This window comes from Gobio gobio (genome assembly GCF_949357685.1).
Source record: "Gobio gobio genome assembly, chromosome: 7".
NCBI lineage: Eukaryota > Metazoa > Chordata > Actinopteri > Cypriniformes > Gobionidae > Gobio > Gobio gobio.
Genome location: NC_137103.1, coordinates 11,427,527 through 11,451,114, shown reverse-complemented (window position 1 = coordinate 11,451,114; position 23,588 = coordinate 11,427,527). Strand labels below are relative to the sequence as shown.

At 38.1% G+C, this 23,588-nt stretch overlaps 1 protein-coding gene across 2 annotated transcripts in view; it reads right to left on the bottom strand.

The window, feature by feature from the left end:
• ppp1r9ala (protein phosphatase 1 regulatory subunit 9A-like A) overlaps positions 1-23,588 on the bottom strand; it is a 106,860-nt gene that overhangs the window by 1,813 nt on the left and 81,459 nt on the right. The window contains exons 10-18 of one of the 2 annotated variants that reach the window (XM_079822463.1): positions 22,612-22,708; positions 22,444-22,522; positions 19,790-19,941; positions 19,416-19,677; positions 17,190-17,241; positions 16,996-17,067; positions 12,829-13,042; positions 4,408-4,524; positions 3,819-4,007 (exon numbers count right to left, since the gene is read on the bottom strand). In XM_079822463.1, the coding sequence (XP_079678589.1) occupies positions 3,819-4,007; positions 4,408-4,524; positions 12,829-13,042; positions 16,996-17,067; positions 17,190-17,241; positions 19,416-19,677; positions 19,790-19,941; positions 22,444-22,522; positions 22,612-22,708 (1,234 nt within the window). The remainder of the gene's footprint in view (positions 1-3,818; positions 4,008-4,407; positions 4,525-12,828; positions 13,043-16,995; positions 17,068-17,189; positions 17,242-19,415; positions 19,678-19,789; positions 19,942-22,443; positions 22,523-22,611; positions 22,709-23,588) is intronic. The other variant, XM_079822464.1, reaches the window with a different exon arrangement.

Here is a 23,588-nt window from a genome sequence, read left to right as displayed (position 1 = left end):
GTGTGGCACACTTGATTCGTATTCACTCTTCTGAGACGTTTCTTTATTCTTTTTAAGTCATGATGCACATGATATTTTCAAATTGGTGTAACAAATCGGTCTGGATCAGCTCAGGAACCGCATGTTTGAATACGCTGATTATTAACTAAATCCATGTCATTGTCATTAAGAGAAGGCGTATATACTGGTTATAAAGCGGTAGAAATATGTTAACTGGTGTGAATGAGTTTAGTATTGTTTCTTTCGGCGGTTAAGCCAGTGTTTCCTGTGATGCTGAATCTCCCGCGCCAGATAAAGCTTTGTTGATTATATTGAGGGGAAACCGTAATATTGTGAAATATTATTACAATTTAAAATAACTTCTTTTTGAATATATTTTAAAATGCAATCAGAAATCACTCTAATATGATGATTTGCTGCTCAAGAAACATTTATGATTATTATCAAATGTTGAAAACAGTTTGTGTACAATTTTTTGTTTTAAATTAAATGAAGATTATTAAATGAATATAAAGTTGAAAAGAACAGCATTTATCTGAAATATAAAGCTTTCGAAACATTATAAATGTCTATGCTGTCACTTGATCAATTTAATGCATCCTTGCTCAATAAATGCATTCATTTCTTTAAGTTCTTACCCAAAAAAATTAAAAATTCTTACCGACCCAAAACTTTTGAACTGTAGTACAATGTTACAAAAGCTTTCCTTTTCAGATAAATGCTGTTCTTTTCAACTTTCTATTCATCAAAGAATCCTAAAAAAAATGTTTTACACAACTGCTTTCAACATTGATGATAATCATAAAAAAAATGTAAGCAGCGATTCATCATATCAGAATGATTTCTGAAGGATCATGTGACACTGGAGGGATGATGCTGAATATACAGTTTTATATACAGTCATTTTAAAATATATTCAAATAGAAAAGTTATTTAACATTTTAGTACAGTTTCCAAACTTTTGACTGGTAGTGTATTTATAAAGCTGTTTAAATGCAGTTTATTTCAATTGTAAAGATATTTCAATTTAAACAAATCTTAGTTGATCAGATTTTTTATATTATATTTGTAATAATATATTTGATGCTATATTTAAGAAAAATGTTTTACATTTGTGTGTGTTTATATATATACACACACACACAAACTTTTTTTAAAAATACATGCATGTATGGGTGTGTATTTAAATATACATCATATTTATACACAGCACACACACATATTATGTAAACACAAACTTTTAATACATATTTTTACTAGTGCCCGTTAGTAATGGATTACATGGAATCTGGATTACATACTTTCAGAAATTAAGTACTTGTAATTAGATTATATTAGAAATGAGTCAAATTACAGTTATTTTTATTGAGTACAGGATTGCTTATTACACACAATGGGCTTCATTCATGAAACACGAGCAGAACGAATTTGTGAATAAATCGTTCGTAAAGCCGCTCTGACAAAGTTTCAGATTCACGAAAATGTTCGTATTTTCAAAATGTTAGTTGGTATGAAAGAAATGTACACCTGCTCCCTACCATATGCTTTCCTGTAGCTCAAACAGTAGAGCATGGCGCTAACAACGCCAAGGTCATGGGTTCGATTCCCAGGGAAAGCAAGAACTGACTAAATGTAAAATGTGTACCTTGAATGCAGCGTAAGTCGCTTTGGATAAAAGCGTCTGCCAAATGCATAAATGTAAATGTAAATGTAAATGTACCTCGTGTAAATGGTGCGTAAAACATTTGAACGGTCTGTGTTCTAATTGAGACAAACTGATGACATTGCATTTTGATGAACTGTACCATAAAAATATTTCACCAGTTGATTTGCCTGGTCTTTTTTGTTTGGTTGGCCAGAAGAGCACATTTTTTAGCTGGGTAAAAATGCTTTGGTGGACACAGGGCTCGACATTAACGCTTGTCCGGGACAAGTGGATTTTTTGAAGGGGCAAGTGAAAAATTATTTTACTTGCCCGACGGACAAGTAGCCTGATAAAACGTCAAAACAAAAAATAACTAGGGAATCACCAAAATGCAAGAATGATTCTGCATTCAGTTAGTGTAAGTGGAGATCGATAGTGGACAATAATATAAAACGAACTGACGTTAACAAGGTTGTGCTGTTGAGGCTCGCGCAGCCTCTCGAGGAGAAAATCGAAAACAAATGAGTGCTGCTCATACAAAGAAACTCAGTTAACATACACAGTTAAAATTGTGTAGTATTTATATTTATAACATATGATACAGTTAAGCAACATCACACTAACAAGACTGTTGTTTTCCTGAATACCATCATGACTGAAAATGATGCTGATTTCCTATGACAGTACCATAAACAATTAATTAACATTAAGTCACTTACATTTTAGATGCAATATGGGCTGTTTTTGTTCTATTTCAGCAGCGAAAATAGTTCCAACAAATATCACAACAGAACCGTATGCATCTCACAGCAATAGTGTGTGTTACTGAATGAATCAGCGTTTGAATGAATCGGTTGAATCAAAGATTCAATGACCTATTTATAAACGACTGGCTAATTCTTGAATGAATCAGCCATTTGAACGAATCGACTTGTTGACTAGACGTCACCTGCTGCCACCTACTGGAGGTTTAGTTTCATCTTTCCAACATTTCTTATTTGTATATTCAAAAATATTTAAAATAAATCTCATAACTTTATTTAATGCAGTTGTAATTTTTCAGTGTAAATATAGTGTCTTATTCTAATTTAATTTATAGATCAAATTTAAAAATATAAAATGAAAGCTGAAGCATAGCCTATATTTAATAAGATTATGGAAAAACGCCCTTTATAAAAAAGTAAAAATATCACAAATATGCAGATTTAAATATGTCAAAGCTGATTGAACACTGGTGAGAATATTGCTTCAGGATAAATTATATTAAAAAAATCCAGACAAGCAAATTTTTTACTCGGACAAGTGAATGACAGATTTACTTGTCCAAAGGACAAGCATGTGAACAGGTTTAATGTCGAGCCTTGATACACGATAATTGAACATTTATTGCCAGGCATATGGCCATTTAATCTCTTAAGCATTATGCAAAATACTGGAGCCAAATCAGAAGGAAGTCCAGAAGGTTCCAAAGCGTTCCTGGACACGTCATTTGCAGTGGGCGGGGATTATGCTAATTATGAATGAGCGCGCACGCGCGCCCTATTTACGAATGTTTGGATTCATTAATATAAACACGTTTAACTACCGAATCCGTGGTATACGAAGCGTTTGTGAGTTTTCGTAAAGGTCCATTTTACGCGCAAATTACTCCGAATTTACCCATATATTTACAAAAGTTTCATGAATGAGAACCAATGTCAGTAATTCTCATTTCCTAAAAAGGCTACTGCTTATATACACAGTAAGTTAGGAAAATGTTGTCTATGTATTTTAACTAGATTTTTTTGTTGTAATTTAGTACAATACACATTTCTTTTTTTTTTCAAATCATAGAATCATATCTATTTCTTAATGTAAAGTATTCAAAATGTGCCAAAATAAAAATATATTTCAGTTTACACTTTATTTTGATGCTCCACTTCAAACCATCAAAATAAAATGTTATCAGATATTAATCAGACAGTCTAATACTCTAATGAGAGTTAGTTGACATGCAGTTGCAAAGTTACTTATAGTTGACCATCGAAATGTATTATCAATTTTATTGATAAAATTAAGTGTTACCAAATCAAATGACAATAAAAACATGTACTTGAGGCGGCACGTATGCCCAGTTAATATCACATTAGAAATAGTTTTCTTCAACATATCTGCGAGTGCTCAGCCGGCTCACCTTGAGTCTGTCACTGTCCAGGTTCAGGAGCTGCTGCCCATCGATGGCCTGTGTGCTGAACTCAGGTGTGTACTGATCCATGTTCATACCCATCAGCCAATGACACACCTGCTGGGACGTCCAATCAGAGACCGGACGGTTCTGCCAGTGATACTCCTTCCCTCCAGAGGAAGGCTCCTCGTCCAGCATCTAATACACACATACACATATATCAGCCATGTGAATCTCATGAAACCCGACAGGTTTCACCTCATATTTTGACCGTTAGAGACCGTCCAATCTTTATTTTCATAACCCCAAATTCTAATATCATAATGCAAAAAACGCGCAGCACATGTTTTGGATTAGATGAATGCCATCTGCTTATGTTCACGCAACATACGCCGGATCGTCTCGTCATGCAAAACAAACACTACTGACGACAGACACATCAGCACACGCATGCAGCGCTTCAGAGTCAAAATAACTACAACTCAGAAACTACACGAGCGAAGGGGCGGGGGAACGAGGCCATCCTTGACCTTCCGGGGGACCCTTTTTACGCCACAGGAAAGCCATGCAAACGAACGGCAGTGAGAGCGTCACTCACCTCGCTGGAGGAGAAGGTTAATGTATGAGAGCGGCCCGACAGGTTGGGCTCCACCACCAGCCCAGAAAAATCTGAAGCAGGACTGCTGAGGTTCGAATCATCTAGCACTGACAAACTCTGGAACGGGCACAGAAAGCAGGATTCGTTATCCAAACACAAAGATCGGGCGACTTTCAGCTATTTACGCCGAAAGAGTGAGCTGATGCACAGCAGCAAAGCATCTCACAATCAACTACGATTAATAACAAACAATAAAACACAGACAAATGCTGGTCCTGTTGATTCTACACAATATGCTGTGTGTGTGTGTGTGTGTGTGTGTGTGTGTGTGTGTGTGTGTGTGTGTGTGTGTGTGTGTGTGTGTGTGTGTGTGTGTGTGTGTGTGTGTGTGTGTGTGTGTGTGTGCACATTCATCCCTCTGTATGGAGGGATTTAACAGACAATATTAAATATGCAATTAAATAAATCATGAAATGTTGCAAACAATATATAGAGATAATGTGAACATAAAGTGCATGTAATTTCATTTTTTTTTTAAAGATATTAATTTTATTTAGCAAGGATACATTAATTTGGTCAAAAGTAACGTAAAGACATTTATAATGTCACAAAATATTTCCATTTCAAATAAATGCGGTGTTCTTTTGAACTATTTATCCATTAAAAAAAATCCTGAAAACGGCTTAGTTCCACAAAACAACCAGCACAACTGTTTTCAACATTGATAATAATCATAAATGTTTCTTGAGCAGCAGATAATCATCATATTAGAATGATTTCTGAAGGAACATGTGACACTGAAGACTGGAGTAATGATGCTGAACATTCAGCTTTGATCACTGGAATAAATTAGTTTAGAATATATTCACATAGAAAGCAGTTGTTTTAAATTGTAATATTTCATAGTATTACTGTTTTTAGGGACATTCTAAAATGCTTAACGTGAAAAGAGATTAACGTGGCTTAATGTACTAAGACAGTAATGTAAACACAATTAATGTGCATTGTACACAATGTACAATGTACTAACAGACCAAACTCGGTAAACATCATACTAATAAAGTGTACAAAAAAATGTTAAAGGGTTAGTTCACCCAAAAATGAAAATTCTGTCATTAATTACTCACCCTTATGTCGTTCGACACCCGTAAGACCTCCGTTCATATTCGGAACACAAATGAAGATATTTTAGTTGAAAGCTGATGGCTGAGAAAGGCTTCAGATAGGCCTCCATTGGCATTCAGTACACTTATACTCCCAAGACCCATAAAAGGCACTTAAAATGTCATTACAAAGTCCATCTCACCACAGTGACTCTACAATAATCTTACGATGCGACGACAATAGTTTTTGTGCGCAAAAAAAAATCAAAATAACACCTTTATCCAGCTTGTTATTGCCTTCCGCGTGTGCCTCCACGACGCATGCGCGAGAATATGACGTAGCGCCGGGGCTCGGGATTCCATGAAATGCACACTCTAACCCCATTTTGAGCACTACGCCGAGACCTAAAGCACGATCAATGTAGAATCCAACAGCTTAGATACGCGCGTCTTCCTCTGATTGTAAACAAATCACTTCTGGGTCATGTGTCCGAACGCCGGATCTGCGTCATATTCTCGCGCATGCGTCGTGGAGGCACACACGGAAGGCAGTAACAAGTTGGAAAAAGGTGTTTTGATTTTTTTTGCGCACAAAAACTATTGTCGTCGCATCGTAAGATTATTGTAGAGTCACTGTGGTGAGATGGACTTTTTAACGATGTTTTGAGTGCCTTTTATCCGTCTTGGGAGTATAAGTGTACTGAATGCCAATGGAGGCCTTTCTCAGCCTTCAGCTTTCAACAAAAATATCTTTATTTGTGTTCCGAATATGAACGGAGGTCTTACGGGTCTCGAACGACGTGAGGGTGAGGAATTAATGACAGAATTTTCATTTTTGGGTGAACTAACCCTTTAAGCGTTTTTCATCCCATAGAAAACCATTAAATAACCAGAAGAAAATGCTTAACATGGCTTAATGTGTACTGTGTATACTACATCATGTTTGTACATAGTTGTACATTGTACTTTATTAGTATGATGTTTGGTCTGTTAATAACAGTCTTAGTACATTAAGCGTTTTTCACGTTAAAGGTGCACCATGTAACATTTGTTCAGAAAAATATCCAAAAACCACTAGGCCAGTGTTATACATTTTGTTCAGTTGAGTACTTAAAATATCCCAAATGTTCCCAACTATTTGTAAATCGTGAGGAAATTGCTATTTTACCCGAGGAACCGGGACGTGTGAGGGAGTCGCCTGTCGATCTATCTGCATTTCCCTCGGTTTCCGGTTTTATTTTGCAGAAGCGCTTTACTCTCACTGCAGTGTGAACAAGTGTCATAGCAGCCGCCGAGAGAATGCACAGAGTAACGTCATAACATCATTTTCAACACACTCAGATGTGTCTAATATGATAAACAGAGCTGCGTTACCTCATACTCATGAGCGGAAAAGCGGAAGTGACACCGGCGACTGTGGCATAATAAAAGTCCCGCTGCTCGCGAGGCGTGTTGTGCTCTTCTTATTAGCAATCGCTCCTGCTCTGCTTCACTACAGTAACTTTAATAATCGCATCCATGAACATGATTTCTGCCCGAGTCCTATCCTGACTCTTTTCCACCGGCTGTGAGGTGAAGACCACATGTCCCAAGATTCTGCGCTCAAACTTGGTGTCATCAAACTACTAGGCCTGTCGCGATAGTCAATAAATCAATTAATCGCACGATAAAAAAAAAAATGAGCTCGACAATTTTTCCGGCCGCGATAATTTCCAGCATCCGTTTTTATATCCATTTTTGCTGAGCGTTACATTATATGATCAGTCTCTTATACATGTAAATGCTTCTAAGCGCAACAAGACACAAGGGAACGCGCTGTATGTCAATGTCCTGTGTGTGTGTGTGTCTCAGTGTCCTGTCTGTGTGGCTGCGTCTCATGTCAGCTAATCGAGGGACACTCTGACACACACACACACACACACTCTCGACGCACAGACAGACTCGCGTCAGTCTCCTGCTCACATCGAGTTCTCTTTTGCTCATGAACAAACAATAACAACAACACAGAGAATATTGAGAATTCTCATATTAGGAGTCTTAAATTAGTTCAATAACGTCTTAAATGAATTTAAAGAGTTGTGAGGAAATGAGATGCGTGAGACAGTGCGTCAGATCCGCATCATGTTCGTCAGCGGCTGATCTTAAAGTGACAGGAGCACTGATGATGCCTGTCATTAATGTCCATCAAAGAACAACGGGAACAGAGAAAATTGTAGCTTTAATGATGATTTATCTATATTTAATTTATTATTTATGCAGTTAAGAAAGGTGTTTGATAACCATTACATTTCTGTATATGTCTAACAGGGAAGGCACAGGTAAAAATAACATTATAATGGGTTTATGTAAAGATTGTTTTAAGGTCACTTAAATTAAAAGTTGTTTTTTTTTAAAGCCTAATAAATGTTGAAATTGGGAGCTTTCAGTTATACTGTAATGTAACGTCATTAATGTTTCATAGAGATATCAGTGATACTGGCCTTCATTCATAAAAACATGACAATACAACACATATTTAAAATATGCTGTCAATAAATTGTTTCTACATTAATTTGGAGAGTAACTGAAATTATTACAATATCAAAACATTGAAAACGTGATTCATTACAGAAAAAAATTTGATTAATTAGTTAATTTCTTTTATCGATTCCCAGCACAACCTAAAACACAGTCATCTGCTGCAGTTTTCCAGCTGTTTATTCAAGTGCATTTTTTTGTTAACAGACTGAGAGTCCATTGCTTTTTTTGTTTTGGTTGTTTTGTTCATTTATTGTGGATATTTAAAATGCTTTCCGTTTTCAGAAATAAAAGTTGATTGATCTTTGAAAAGGTGTACCTGCATTATTATGCCATTATCATTATTTTAGATGAAAATGGTCTCAGAACGACAATATTATCGTTTATCGCAATCATTTCTTGGCCAATTTATCGTCCAGCAAAATTTGTTATCGTGACAGAACTACAAACTACGCCTTTGTTTTGAATAGGTGACCTCTAGAGGACCGAAAAGTTACATAGTGCAGCTTTAAGCGTTTTAGAATGTCCCTGTTTTTACTGTATTTTCAATCAGATAAATGCAGCCTAGGTGAGCATAAGAGACTTCTGGAAGAAGTTTTGAATGTTAGTGCACTGTATGCTCATGTTTTACTGATTGCAACATTCAAAGACATATTGCTATATTCCATTGATGTAATCTTGTCTGTTATATCCCTTGTTAGATCCAGTTTCTTTACCAGATGACCTCCAAGTCATTGATAGAAACAAATTCAAGAACTAGAGCGTCTAGCATTACAACACATGTAGAGTTGATAAAGAACTTGAATCTTCAGAGGTGCATCATCAACAGTCCTACAAAATGACTAGACAGTCTAATACACTAGAAGAGTCGGGCCGATACATTGACAGGCCGATTAATCGACCAACACCTGGGCTTTGAGTTTAATGGCATCCGCCGATAACCCTGCCCGCATGGCCGATTAACAGACGTGTTCGCTTTCCTTGTGTCGATGTCTAAAATCTAGCCTACAGCAAGTAGACATTTTCACATATTTTGAGGAAGTTTCTTTGTATATTTTAACACGCATCAACAGAATCGATCTTGGGATTTAAGAATCAATATCGGCTCTTCAAAATGAAATGAATATTGCATTATATCACCCAATAATAACTCATATCGGTCAACCCCCACCTACCCACAACTACTCCTCAGCTACAACTACAACATTACAGCGCACACTAAACCAGATAAGCAGTGTAACACATCTACAAGCAACAAGGCTGGAAAAATGATAATTTGAGGAAAAAAAAAGAGTGATTGTACAAATAAACCTGATAAAATCATAAGAAGCGTCATGCATCTAGTGCACTGCGTTCAGAACAGACACATACACACTAACGTGATTCTACATACTAATGCTAGACATTATTTTGACATCTATGAGCGTCTATAAGAGAAAATATACTGTACCAAATCTAAGGAGCGACTGAACAGAGAAGACCAGGAGAGGTTTGTCTGTTCGGGGACGGGGAGAGGGGTTAATAATATGACATCACTGTCCGAAACCTTTACCAAACACGCTTCAGCTGGAGGCGGTTCAAGACCTGTTGAATTCACTGTCTGAGCACATGGACTGTGTCTGGTTATTGATCACATCCATATGGCTGCAGACTTCACAACATTTTGACACTGCTTCTCCTTAGCAACTCACATTTGCAAACAAACTAGACCAAGGCCAGCTGGACGGCAGATATTTGTGGTGTTTATTATTTAGTTTTAGTCGCGTGTTGGCAGAAAGCTGGTTAGTTATCTTATATGACTCACTTTTATAAGTGATGATACAAACTAGACAATAGTACAAAAACACTACTGTTCAAAAGTTTGGGATCGGGAAGATTTTTGTTTAGTTTTTTTGAAAAATGAATGCTTTTATTAGGCGAGGATGCATTAAATTGATCATAAGTGACAGTAAAGACTTTTGCATTATTTATATATTTCAAATGCTGTTCTTTTCTATTCTATGACACTGAAGACTGGAGTAATGATGCTGAAAATTCAGCTTTGAATCACATGAATAAATTAAAATAAAATATATGAATATATTAAAGTATATGCAAATAGAAAACAGTTCTTATAATATTTTACAATATGACAGTTTTTACTTTTCTGATTAAATAAATGCAGCCTTGGTGAGCAGAAAAAAACCCATTAAAATATCTTACCAAACCCAAACTTTTGAATGTAGATGGACATTTTTTTTTGATGAATACAATACACTTTGGTGTCCTTTGACTTGTTTTTGTAAAAGCCTTAAAAATGCACAGATCTCTCGTTTTTGTTGTGAGAAGCATTAAAGAGAAGCATAAACTAACATGTGTGACCCGTGCTGGCAAAATGAGTCGCAATGAGCATGAAATGAAATGAGTTATTTTCACATGCTCTATTAAAAAACCTTCAAAATATATGATTTGTTAAAATCAGACAAAAAAAAAAACTAATGAGCTACACCTGTTTGAAATCGATAGAGTCAGCAAAGTCACTTTTGAGAAAAATCTAATTAAAGTTTTCTGAAGGTTTTAAAACAAAATCACCTAGCAACCATACCTTAAAATCCCTGGTAATAACACCAAATTTGGCACACACCAAGTCAAAACCAAATATCTATAGGATAAATATATATTCAACTCTTTTTTTCCATGATACCACAATTTTTTGATTAACATTAAAGGGTAACTTCAGTGATTTAGCATTAGGCTTTGTATCAGTAGAAACCCGGTAGTATTCAAATTATGGTACTTTCCCGCGTCATATCCCCCTGAGACGAGAGAATTATGCATTTTATTTCTGGAAAAATTCCTCCGATGACGCAAATATCGTCATTTTGCGTCATCAGAGGATTTTTTGGCCAGAGGCTAAAGACTACAGCCACTAGATGGAGCTGTTCCGCATGTTATCAACCCGTCCACAGGGGAGAGATCTCACGCACAGAATGTAAGACACAGACGGCCGCACGGACAATCATAACGGATCGATGCAGAGCAAAGTGAGTGTTTCAACTTTTCAATAAATTCCTGTGATAGTCAAGCTTCCATATTGAAACATGAAATCTGACACTGCTGCGTCTGTGCTGTGACTTTCGTTCGGCTCACTCATACTTTAGTAAAAAAAAAGACACATTCAGTTTTTAATTTTAGTGTTTATTCTCTAACTGAAATAAATTATTGTATTACTATGAAGATCAAAATGACGCTGTACGACCGAGTGGCCTCGTAGGGCAGCGAAGCAAGTGCATTCTGGGAGTTGTTGTCTTTCATCCACATGAGACAAAAATACATTTTCTGTCTTTTCTCAGTCTAGAAGGCACCAAATTAAAAAATAATTTCACATTTCTACTGCATAAATGACCCAGTTTAAATACAAAGCTTAATGCTAAATCACTGAAGTAACCCTTTAAATGAATATAGAATATATATTATGTTATTATGTTACACAAAAATGGACGACGCGACTTCATTCTCTTCCGCTGAAGAAAAGTGAAGCTGCCGGAGGTCCGAATATGGCGCTGAAATCTTGCGCAGATTTGGGACCGTGTCTGTGCAGTAGAGAGCAGGAAGTAGTGCTGCGATTATCAAAAGGCCGCCCACACTCTCACAGACGCAGAACAATTCATAATGTTGGTGTGAAATAGAAATTAAAGCTAAAGCTCCAATCTCCTCCCAAAAATCCTGGAAAAAACAAACTTATTTAAGAACGAACACTTGAAATGAAATCAGCGTGGTTAAAAACTGCCTAAAAAGACAGAAACCAACTTTGGGGGAAAAATTATATGAAGTGTAATTTGATTGTTTAGTTTGTCTCGCGTCCATTAGAATGCATGGAGGGGCGGGGCTTATGAGCTATACTGGGACCAACCAGCTGGGGGCGATCGAGACAAGTCGGCTTCAGTTTTTAACACGAATGCGGCACGCTTGATATATAACATGACCTACTGTACCGCACGGATCTAATACAATTTTGCACATCAGATGCTTGACCCCAACAGTTAACCAAACGTTCACTTAAGACATAACAGATGTTTACAGAAAATTTGAAGAACTGTAATTCTGTGCATGTGTGTATATCATCTCAGGCGTCTTTGTGCGCCCGATCTGACAGCCAGCGTGGCTAAGATTGTCGTGTTTACATCAGCATGAGTTTGAAAATCACATTTCATTGGTTCAGACTGGAAAGCGCCAGCGGTCGAGAAGCGAGCCGAGAAAAACTGCATTTTTCATGGATAAAGCAATGTACTCCTCTCAGAAAACATGTATATTATTTGACCAAAATTTACATTTTTCACTTATTTTGCCTGTGGCTCAAAATTAGCCCGTGCGCATTCCCGCTCATTTTGCCAGCATGGGTCAGATATGATTAACTCAGCATGAATACCACCTAGTTTTAAAAAAACAGCAAATGTCTTAATTTGATGAATTATGCTTGATTTTAATGCTTGTTTAATGTTTATTGCTAGAAATGGACACAAAAACTAGGGGGGAAAACAGTGCATATAATACTTTTTTTGTATCATGTACATAGATTTGATATATTTAGACATTTTGATTTACATATTATTTAGCCCGGAAACTACAAGGATCAATATATTAATTAAGTAATATAAAATGATAGTGATGTAAGAATAAGTTTTACAAATGGTGGCAAATTCCCCTACAAACTCAGTCAATTAATGGTCAATATGTTTTGAAGTATTAGTTTTAATCTATGCAAGAGAAATCAATTCAGGTTTCTTGCGCAGAACTGCCCCGTGTGAGAAGAACTTCTCACCTTGTTTTTGGAGTTGTGTGCTTGTTCGCTGGCATCTGCAGTTGTGTATGGGAGACTGCTGGTGGAGGACGACGGCTCTCTGTCTCGCTCTTTGTCCTTCTCTCCAAACCAGGAGAAGGGCATGCAGGTGGGGATGGAGGTCATGGACTCTGAGGGGGACAGTCGGACCCCGGACTCCTCCAGTAACTCTGCTGAACCCCTACTACACCTACTACTAGACCGGACATGAGAAGAGAGAGTACAGGTACAGCCCTGGCCAAAAGAATTGGTTTGCAGTGACAAAGTTTGTGTTTCGCAAAGTTTGCCGTTTCAGTTGTTGGGCTGCGGATTAATAATGTTTCTAGACTATTGTGCAGAGTGATCAGAAGCATTTAAAATAATTGCAAAATGCTTCATTAGCCTCCAAAAATAACTTAAAATCACAAAAACCCAATTTAAATTTGTTTTGGCCCTGGCACAAAAAGACCAGCCAACATAATTTCACCAATCATACCATTAGCACATGGGAAAGTGTGAACAAGTACTAGATTATAAGAGCAGACTGACTGCTATAAAAGGATCCCAATCATTGTGTTAGCAAAGGTTACCTCTAAGTCGTGCAGATATTATCGCCTTGCATTAAAATGGCCTCACAGGCAAGGAAATTGCTTAAAAGAATGTTAAAGATCTAGGGGTGTAACTGTACATGTATTCGTCCCGAACCGTCAACGGCATGGACGTCATGGTTTGGTGAATACAGTCAGTCACAGGCAAAACACACTCTAATCCAGAAGGGGGCGCGCGCGATAATGCAATGCTGTTTGCTAACCGGCACAACAGGAAAAAGAGCAAAAGAAGAAGAAACGATCTATACACCAACGCAAAACAAGATTTCAGATGGCACGCAAGAGCTTGCTAGTGTCGATTAAAGGCACAATATGTAATTTTCGCCGCTAGAGTTCATGTGTATGTGTGGTAACGCAGCGCTGTTTAATCATATTAGATACACTTGAGTGTGTTGAAAGTCTCTGTGCGTTCACTCGGCGGCTATGAGACACTTGTTCACACTGCAGTGAGAGATCGATATTAGGCATGATAAAACATGGTACTCGCGGTAAAGTCAAGAAAACCAGATTTCAACAATAAGACTAACTGTGTTGAGCTAAATAACGATTCGTTTTCTGTTGATGAATGTATCCAAACAGTTGCTTAACGGTCTAATAAAACACATCATATATTAAAGCATCTTCGGTGTTTCCATGGTTTCTACAAAATAACACCAGAAATTGAGGGTAACACGGGTATGATGTCATTGATAGGTGAGGCACAGACATGATCAGTCTCCTGGTTAAAATTGCTTATTTCTCTGGATTTAAACTAGCCTGACAAGCAAGACCCACATCAAGATGTTGGGTCTGGAAACTCACCATTGTCAGGGATCAATCCGAGGGGAGGGATAAACGGTTGTCTTTCAAATTCCCTCTGCACGCCATTGGATAGCGCCATGAGCGCCACAACCAACCAGAGCAAAGAAGAAGGTGAAGCCGAGCTAACGTTAGTTGATAGACTTTCGCCATATCCGGTAGACAAAATATCTTCTTTTCTTAAGAATGACGTTCTTTGCTCAAAGAAAAGCTCAACTCCAAGTCTTCCAGAGTCGCGGCCAAAGCCGATTCAAAAGACCGCTGTTCGTCACAGCTTCTTTGTTTACGAGTAGCACGCAGTATAGATATACATAATACAGGCTAGATGTCTCGTCCGCGCTGCTGGCCAATGGAGGTCGACGTCCGCACCTGGCGGCCATCTTGTCACAGTCAGCTCGCTCACTCGTAACATTGTGTTTTCATGGTGCATGCACTTTTTAAATAACCATAACTTGCTAAATTGTCTATTTTCAAATTGTTTGGTTTGTTATAAACGTCAGACATGTAGTTATGACACTGCATACTTATGAAAAATGATTCATAATTTGTTCAAGCATCCATAATTATAGCCACGTTAATAACGTTTGTAAGAAACCAAACCATTTGTAAATCCGTCAAGATTTCAGTGAGATAAGAGTATTTGTGTTCGTGCAGATCACTCGCCTTACATCAGGAGCCACAGAGCCCTGCATGTGACAAGATGTCCGTCGGTGATGACATTAGAGACTCCGCCGTAAGACATCCAGCCTTTATTATGGATATCTATGGCACGCAGAACCTCCGCAACTCTGCCGTGACGTGCCCGCCCACTGACTCTACACACGCTGTGATTGGCCTGACCAGAGTTTGGTTTTTCCAGCTCTCAGGTCTACCGAGAGTTACTAGACTACACTCGTGGCAAAATAAATGTTCTGCCGCTAGGGTGCGTCTAGATTTCTGGGCTAGATTTAAACATTATTGGAAACATTTGGGATAATGTAAGTACACAAGCCAACAAAATATATAACATTGTTCTAGTGGTTTTTGGATATTTTAATCCAAAGATCTTACACATTGTGCCTTTTGTGACACAGAAAGGAAACCGGGATGGCAGAAAGTGGCATCCTGTTTGTTTCCTTTATTTAACAAAAGCACAGTGATTTGCTTTTATTGCGAGTGTACAGTTTCGAATTACTCTTATCTGTATGACCATAAATGACGGAGTATTTTAAGTTGTTTCCGCTGTTACAATGAGACAAAATCATTTGGCATTGTGCGGTTTGTGTGGTTGTCAGACTCACTACAGTCTAGTGATGAAATATGTGTGTGCTGTAAACGGGAAGCCTCAGGTGCCGCTTCACTGTGTCCTCCTGGAAAGATGAAGTAGGCTCAGATGTAGATGGTAGTTTTTCTCCTTCTCACTCATCTTTCTGTGATTTCTTGAAAAAACGTAATATTGAACTTTGTGCATCCACTACCTCAGAGGGGACTAAATGCCACTAGGTGGAACAAACTAATTTAATTTGCACTGTCTGTTCAAAATAAATGATAAAGCAAGCATTGGGGATTTGCTGCTTTTTCCTGTTGTACCAAACTCGTATTGAACCGTGTCCCCAAAACCGAGGCATGTACCAAACTGTGACTTCTGTGTACTGTTACACCCCAAGAAAGAACCATTTACTGAGGTTCAACTGCAGTGAAGGCGGCTTCAGGACGTCCCAGTGTGTCCAGCAAGGGCCATGAATGCCTCCTCCTGAGGAATCAGCGAAGGAATCGTGTCATCACTAGTGCAGAGCTGCTCAACATTGGCATCAGGTGGTTGTGATGCATCTGCACTCACAGTGAGGCCAAGACTTTTGGACAACGGCCTGGTGTCAAGAAGAGCCAGCAAAGAAGCCACTTCTCTCCAAGAAAATCATCAATGAGAGACTGAAATTCTGCAGGAAGTACAAGGACTGGACGACAGAAGACTGGTGCAAAGTTATTTTCACTGATGAAGTCCCCTTCCGACTGTTTGGGACATCTGGAAAACCGACCGTCCAGAAGAAAAGCTGAACGCTACCATAAGTCTGGTGTAGTGCCAACAGTGAAGCATCTTGAGACCATCCAGGTTCGCTTTTTATCCAAGGGACTGGGCTCTCTCACTATTCTGCCCCAAAACATTGCCATGCATAAAGATTGGTATCAAAATGTCCTGCAAGAGCAACTTCTCCCAACGATCCATGAGCAATTTGGTGATGATAGGTGCATTTTCCAGCATGATGGAGCACCATGTCACAAATAAGGCAAGAGTGATAATGAAGTGGCTCGGAGATCATTCACATTTGGATCCGAGGCCAGACAACTCCCCGGATCTTATTCCCATAGAGAACCTGTGGTCAATCCTCAAAAGGCGATTGGACAAGCAGAAGTCCACAAATTGTGACCAACTAGCCAAGAATGGATCGCCATCAGCAATCAACACTGTACATATTGACGCTTTGCATACATTAAATGTTTTTACGTGTGAAATGCTTATCATTGTTTTCCAGCATACCATAAAAACATGTGAAAAAATATCAACAAATACTGAGCAGCAAACTTGGCAAAACACAAAATGTATGTCACTGCCCACTTCACAAATGGGAAAGCAAGTAAACAAGCTGAAAACAATTGTGGTTCCTAACAGAGGACCAGATTTGGGAAAACATCTTTCACACTACCAAACCTCTCATGTCAAATGAATTTGAATCCACAGTAAAAGCTGAAGTGTGAAAATGTCATCAGTGTGTGTGTTCATGTGTACCTGCTGTCCAGTGACGCCCTCGTAGAGTCTTTGTTCAGTTTTTTCCCCTTTCCTCCAGATTTCCTTAAACCACTATCAGAAACAACATGCATTAAACACAACAACACAATCCATAACAAGAAAAAACGAATCAACTTCAGAGTAAACCATTAGAGGCTCATTTATTGATTTTGTGAGATTTTTTTTGCACCGACCCAAAATCTGGGAATCTTCTTTTGCTTTTTCCAGCTGCATCATTAGACTCGTCTGAAATAAACAACAGAAGTGTGTCAGATCACAAACACAGACAAACATCTGATGGTCAGGCTAACTTGGATTGATTTGCACTGTCTTGTCGTAGTAATGAGAAAACTCTTTGGGACAAAATCACAAAACTACTTTCACATGCCATTTCAGTGCAGCATTTCTAGTGATCATGGAACCCGTTCCCACCAAGAACAATAACTGTAAATATAACTAATGATAACTATATTAGCGTCCGCACCAGCGGACTGTTTATTACACGTCGAGTTTTGTCGTCTGCCGCTTTAAATGTTCAAGCTCTATAAATCACGATGGATTCTGATTGGCTGTCATTGTTTTTATCGTTCATCAGCTAGAAACATTTTTCTGAAAGTGATTCCAGTGATATCATTTCTCAGTGCTGTTATCGTTCTAGTTGTGGTGTGGATTCTGCTACTCTTTTATAAATGTAGAATGATTTTTAGAACTATATCTTTATCTCTCTCGATGTGAACGGGCCTTAAGATTTTCTGGAATGTTTTTGATTCTCATAAATAAGAATTCAGCCATTATTTAGGTGCATTTCTGTGCATATTGTCCCATCCAAACTGTGATTGGCACACATTTTGTCATGTTTTTGTGCTTTTATTTGACATTCCTTTCATGAATTATGATATGTATGTCTTTTTTAAAATTAACACTTTTATTGAGCAATGATTACAATTTAAGAAGTTAATTAAGTGACACATTATTGTCACTTTTGATCAATTTAAAGACACTGAAATTGTTACAAAAAATGCTATTTTAAATAAATGCTTTTGAACTTTTAAAGCTGCACTAAGTGACTTTTCCGTCCGCTAGAGGTCGTCTATTCAAAACAGAGGCGTAGTTTGATGACACCAAGTTTGAGCGCTGATTCATGGGACATGTGGTCTTCACCTCACAGCCGATGGAAAAGAATCTGGATGGGACTCGGGTAGAAATCATGTTCATGGATGTGATTATTAATGTTACTGTAGTGAGAAGCAGAAGCAGGACCGAGTGTTTTGGAGCTGAGCAAGGACGCTGGAGCGATTGTTAAAAAGAAGAGTGGGACACACGCCTCGCGAGCAGCAGGACTTTTATTATGCCACAGTCGCCGGTGTCACTTCCGCTTTTCCGCTCATGAGTATGAGGTAACGCAGCTCTGTTTATCATATTAGACACATCTGAGTGTGTTGAAAATGATGTTATGACGTTACTCTGTGTGTTCTCTCGGCGGCTGCTGTGACACTTGTTCACACTGCAGTGAGAGTAAAGCGTTTCTGCAAAATAAAAGCGGAAACCGAGGGTCACGCAGATATGACGCTATCGACAGGCGACTCCCTCACACGTCCCGGTTCCTCAGTTAAAATATCAATTTTATCACGTTTTATAAATAGTTGGAAACATTTGGGATATTGTAAGTACTGAACTGAACAAAATATATAACACTGGCCTAGTGGTTTTTGGATATTTTACCGAAAAAAAAGTACATAGTGCACCTTTAAATAATACAAAAATTGTATTGTGGTTTCCACGAAAATATTGAGCAGCACAACTGTTCTCAACATTGACAATAAGAAATCAACAAATTATTATCATATTAGAATGATTTCTGAAGGATCATGTGACTGAAGACTGGAGTAATAATGCTGAACATTCAGCTTTGATCACAGAAATAAATTACATTTCAAAATATATAATAGAAAACAATTTTGTAATAATATTTCACAATATTTAACTTTTTACTGTAGTTTTGATAAAATAAATGCTGCCTTGGTGAGCAGAAAAGACTTCAATCTTACCAACCCCAAACTTTTGAACGGCAGTGTAATTAAAAAAAAAATTGATGCATATCTTGGTGGAAATATATGTTATTTCCAACAAGAGGTGCATAGTTTTTTTCTCAAGATCATGTATTGACAAAGCTACACACTCCATCAGTTTGGGTTAGAAGAACTGTTGCCAAACAAATAACATGCTAGAAACATCACAATCACTGCAATAATGATACAATCATAGACTCTTTAGCAGTCGCCAATTTAAATCCAAATTGCTATGGTTCATCCAATCAGAATTTGGAGTCAGAACTATCTGTATAATAATTACTGAACAATAGGTCTTTATCATATTTCTGTTGATAGGTGGAAAATAGGATCCAAAATCCAGCTTGTTACCTTTGACCTCTTTGCCCTTGCCTTTGGACTCTCGCTTCTTTACATTCCGCAGGAAGCTGGAGGGGGAGGAGTCTTTCGGTGGTGAGAGGGCGGGGCCCTGTGGATCCCTCTGCACTGATTGGATGCTGCTTGTCGCAGATCCTTCATCCTTTGGGTGGTTTGCAGGGGAAGATATGGCCACCGGCAGAGACAGACTCTCCTGGATTGATCTCCTACGGGACGGTGGAGACTCGGGACTCAAAGACTCGCTCTCATCATCACCCTGAAAAAAAGACAAGCGCTTCCAACGTCAAAGACCTTAAGTTATCGTCCAAAAGAGATGTACTGGATGTACAGCAGCCAGCTGCTAATGAATATCTTGAGCTCTTTGTGACCTGTGCATGTGTTATCGGGGAGCTGAGCGTCTCTTTCAGTTTACTGCGGGACGGTGGCTGGCGCTTGGATCTCTGAGCCAGATGGGCCCTTGCACGATGGGCGCTGGTGTCCAAACGCTCCGTCTCAGGAACCACCTCGCTCCAGTCTGCTCCTGGAGAACAATTCAACATCATTAACCAACGCTTTTACAGATCTTTGGAAAGCTCTCCGATTGTCTGCATTACTCGCTCATTCACTGTACATTTAGTATACTATATAGAGTATGGGCAGAATTTAAGACGCGCTGCTCCATTTGTACAGGGACTTCTGTATATCTGTGTCTGGCTGAGCTATGTTTGTCTGGATCAAAACATATTTAGTTTAACAGGCATATGAACATGAACCTATAAAAAAAGAAAGGTGTGGTCATGTTTGTCATCGCTCTGCAAAGTTTTGTGGGTGAATTCCAGTCATTTTTGTGTGAGAGCGAAAAAGTTCCCCATGCAGATTTCGCTCATGTTTAACGCTGAGGTCAGAAAGCTACTTGCTTTGAAAGTGACTTCTGTGTGAACGGTGCATCATCCATTGCTACGCTATTGACAATGGACCTTTTTTCCCTACAAAATTTCACTAATGTGTCTGCACCTAAAGAGTTTCCCCGCAATTGACGGAACTTTCCGGCTTTCCGTGTTTTCACTTTTATATGCTAGGGGGCGCTATTACGCATCTCCTCAAAGAGCACAGAATCTCCTGATCAAAACACAGGTGAAGAAGATGCAGAAACAAGTGATATAATATGTAATCATATGCATATGTAAAATAATGCGATCATCAACATTAAACAGCATATAAATCAAAACGGCCTAATGTTACTGAAATGTTGACCCAGGACGAGCTCTAGGACTGTGAAGGTTTTACGGGATTGATGGACTCGATCTGCTCCATCTGTGTTTGATCATCGCTCTGAATCTGATCTGGATGTAGTCTTTGACAAAAACATGATTTTCTCAGCTTTTTGCTCACAAACTTTTATGAAACACATTTCATTCATTTGTTGATAAAAAAAAGAACGCATGAAGCTGGAATATAAGTTTTTTATTATTATTTTAAAAGCAGATTCTCTGTTATTTCTTTTGATGTATTGCATCTTCAGATGTTCATAGAACAAAATATTCTGGGGGTCATGAAAGTTTTGTGAAAATGATCAAAAATACTGGGCTGGCTGGCAAATTTTATAATAAGGGACAAGTCACAAATTCATACACACAAAACAGAAAAACATCAACAAACATATTCTTTTAAGACCCTACACACTATGTTTAACTCAGGATTGATGTCTTTTCCATCCCAGTTCAAGGTCACTTTTAACCCTGGGTAAAGCACTTAGTGGTTAGTGCTGCTTTTAACCTGTTGATTAGGAAGCATTTTGCATTTGCAGCAAACAGACAACCAATCACATACCAAACAATGCTTGCCTCATTAAATATTCATGTGCTTTGTACCACCAGTCTTTGTACCACCTAGGAGAGGAAGCAGTCACAGATATATAATTACCTTTTTACTTTAAGAAATTTAAAGGGAATAAGGGGAAGAACTAGATTTTATTTAAAAGTAATATATTTAAACTATTTGGAGATAGTATTTTTATTTTAAAATATGCACATATTCCATCTTAATCATATGCCAAATATGCTGAAATGGCTGTTAATGTTTCTTGTCTAACATTAAACAAGTTACATAAATTATATAGGCAATTTTCAAATAAATTAATAAATAAATAAAAATAAATAAAAAGAACTTTGCATCAATGGACATTACTGTCAGTCATTCAACATTTCTATTGCAAAACAGTTGTCAAATATTAAAAGCTTGATTTTAAGCAATCTATTTTATAAAGCGCTATAATAAACGTGACATTACTTTACTAGAGAGCCAAATTGCAGAGTTTGTGCAAACATATGCTTTTCTCATGCTTTATTAAAAAACGCTTGCTTGTTTCTTAAATTTGTTGTGTTTATTTTGTTATTGAGAGGAAAGCGTGCAGCACATATTTACATATTCATCTAAACGTCGCTCTCAGCAGTGTGGGCGGCATCAGATGTTTGCTACAGTATAATCGCTGCTCACGAAATTTGAACTTCGTTTTACCCCTTACCGTGAGCATATTCGGGGCCTTTATCATAACGTGAGTTTCAACAAACTACTAACTAACTCAACCAGGCCCTACCCCTTTATTTTGCATGTGCCTTGGACGGGAATTATTATTATTTTATTAATTAAATTAAATGAATTAAATATTTATAATTAAAGACTACAATGGAGGCATTTCAGGAAGTTCAGAAACTCTGCACTGATATTGAGAACAACTCCCTTTGGAGCGACTTTGTACTTTTTTGCAACTTTTTCATGCTCAGGTCCTCTTGAAACTTTTTGTCATCCAAAAATTGAGAGTGGATGTCCATTACATGCGTATTTCACTTAATAGTGCATATTTCTTGTTGCTATTCCTTAGTTTTTCTGTTTCTGTGACTGACAGAATCATATAACTTCCATATGGGCTCAGCATGATTAATTTCTGAAAGTGTATAGGCCCTGTGTGTTCTAGCACCCTGCAGACAGTTTTGGCCTTATCAAGGTCCTTGGAGTTTAAGAGGTTAAAAGAGGTTTAACTCACCCAAAAGAAGCGAATCTGCAGACTTGCTGCCCGACAATGAAGACTCATGATGACCACTGCCAGATTCAAGCTTTGCCAACTACACCGAGAGAGATTGATAGGTGGAAGTCAGAGAACATGAAAACTTTTCTTGTGCAAGTTAATTTCTGTTGTCATATGTTCTCTCACCCTCCGCTGCAGATCCTCTATCTGAGTTTTATATGTAGCCTCTCTCTCCTCCAGAGTTCTCCTCAACTCCTCCTCCCTCTGCTCAAACTCCTCCTCTCTACAACACACACACACACACACACATTCCAGCCAATCACAATGTTTTAAGTCCCACTCTAAAGGGTTAGTTGACTGAGAAGGATTCTGCCTCTCATATCATTCCAAATCTGTATAACTTTCTACTGTGAAACACTAAAGGAAATGTGAAGACTGTTCATACAATGAAAAATACTGTGACTATGCCAAGTGTGAAAAGGACAATAAAGCAGTAGAAAACATAAGTCCATGTAACTATATTCCCAGAGTTTTGATGACAGCTTTTTGTGAATGGGGACTGAAATCTGTTGTACGTCAAAAACTAAACTATTGTGTCCTGCTTCAGAAGACATTGATCATACTGTACGAGTCATGTGGACTACTTTTACTGAGCTTTTGTGTCATTTTTAAAGTTCAACAGCATCAAATTGTCATTGTACAGAAATGAACAGCTTGGGCATCCTCACAAACTGCTGCTTTAGTGTTCCACAGAAAGAAAGAAAAAACAATGACACACGGATGAGTAAATGAAGACAGAATTTTCAGTTTTGCATAAACTAGTCCCTTTTTTAGTTTTTTAATTACCCAAGAAGAAAGTAACAAACCTGTGCAAAAAACATTATTTTTCAATGTAACCCATCATTCAAAAGATTGGGGTTGTTTATAAGTCTCATAGGCCCTGTGTCCACCTGGTATTAAGATGCGTTTTGGTAGATCGGATCACAAGTAGACGACACTAAATACAGGTGTAAACGGGGTCTAAAACGCTTTGAGCTTGTCCACTTTCGACCACTTCCAGAGGTAGTTGAAAACACATTCGACCGGATTGCTTTCATAGTGTAAACGCTCATATGGTCGAATGCGCTCCAACAGCCACAAAAGACCGTCTACTCTCCTCCTAC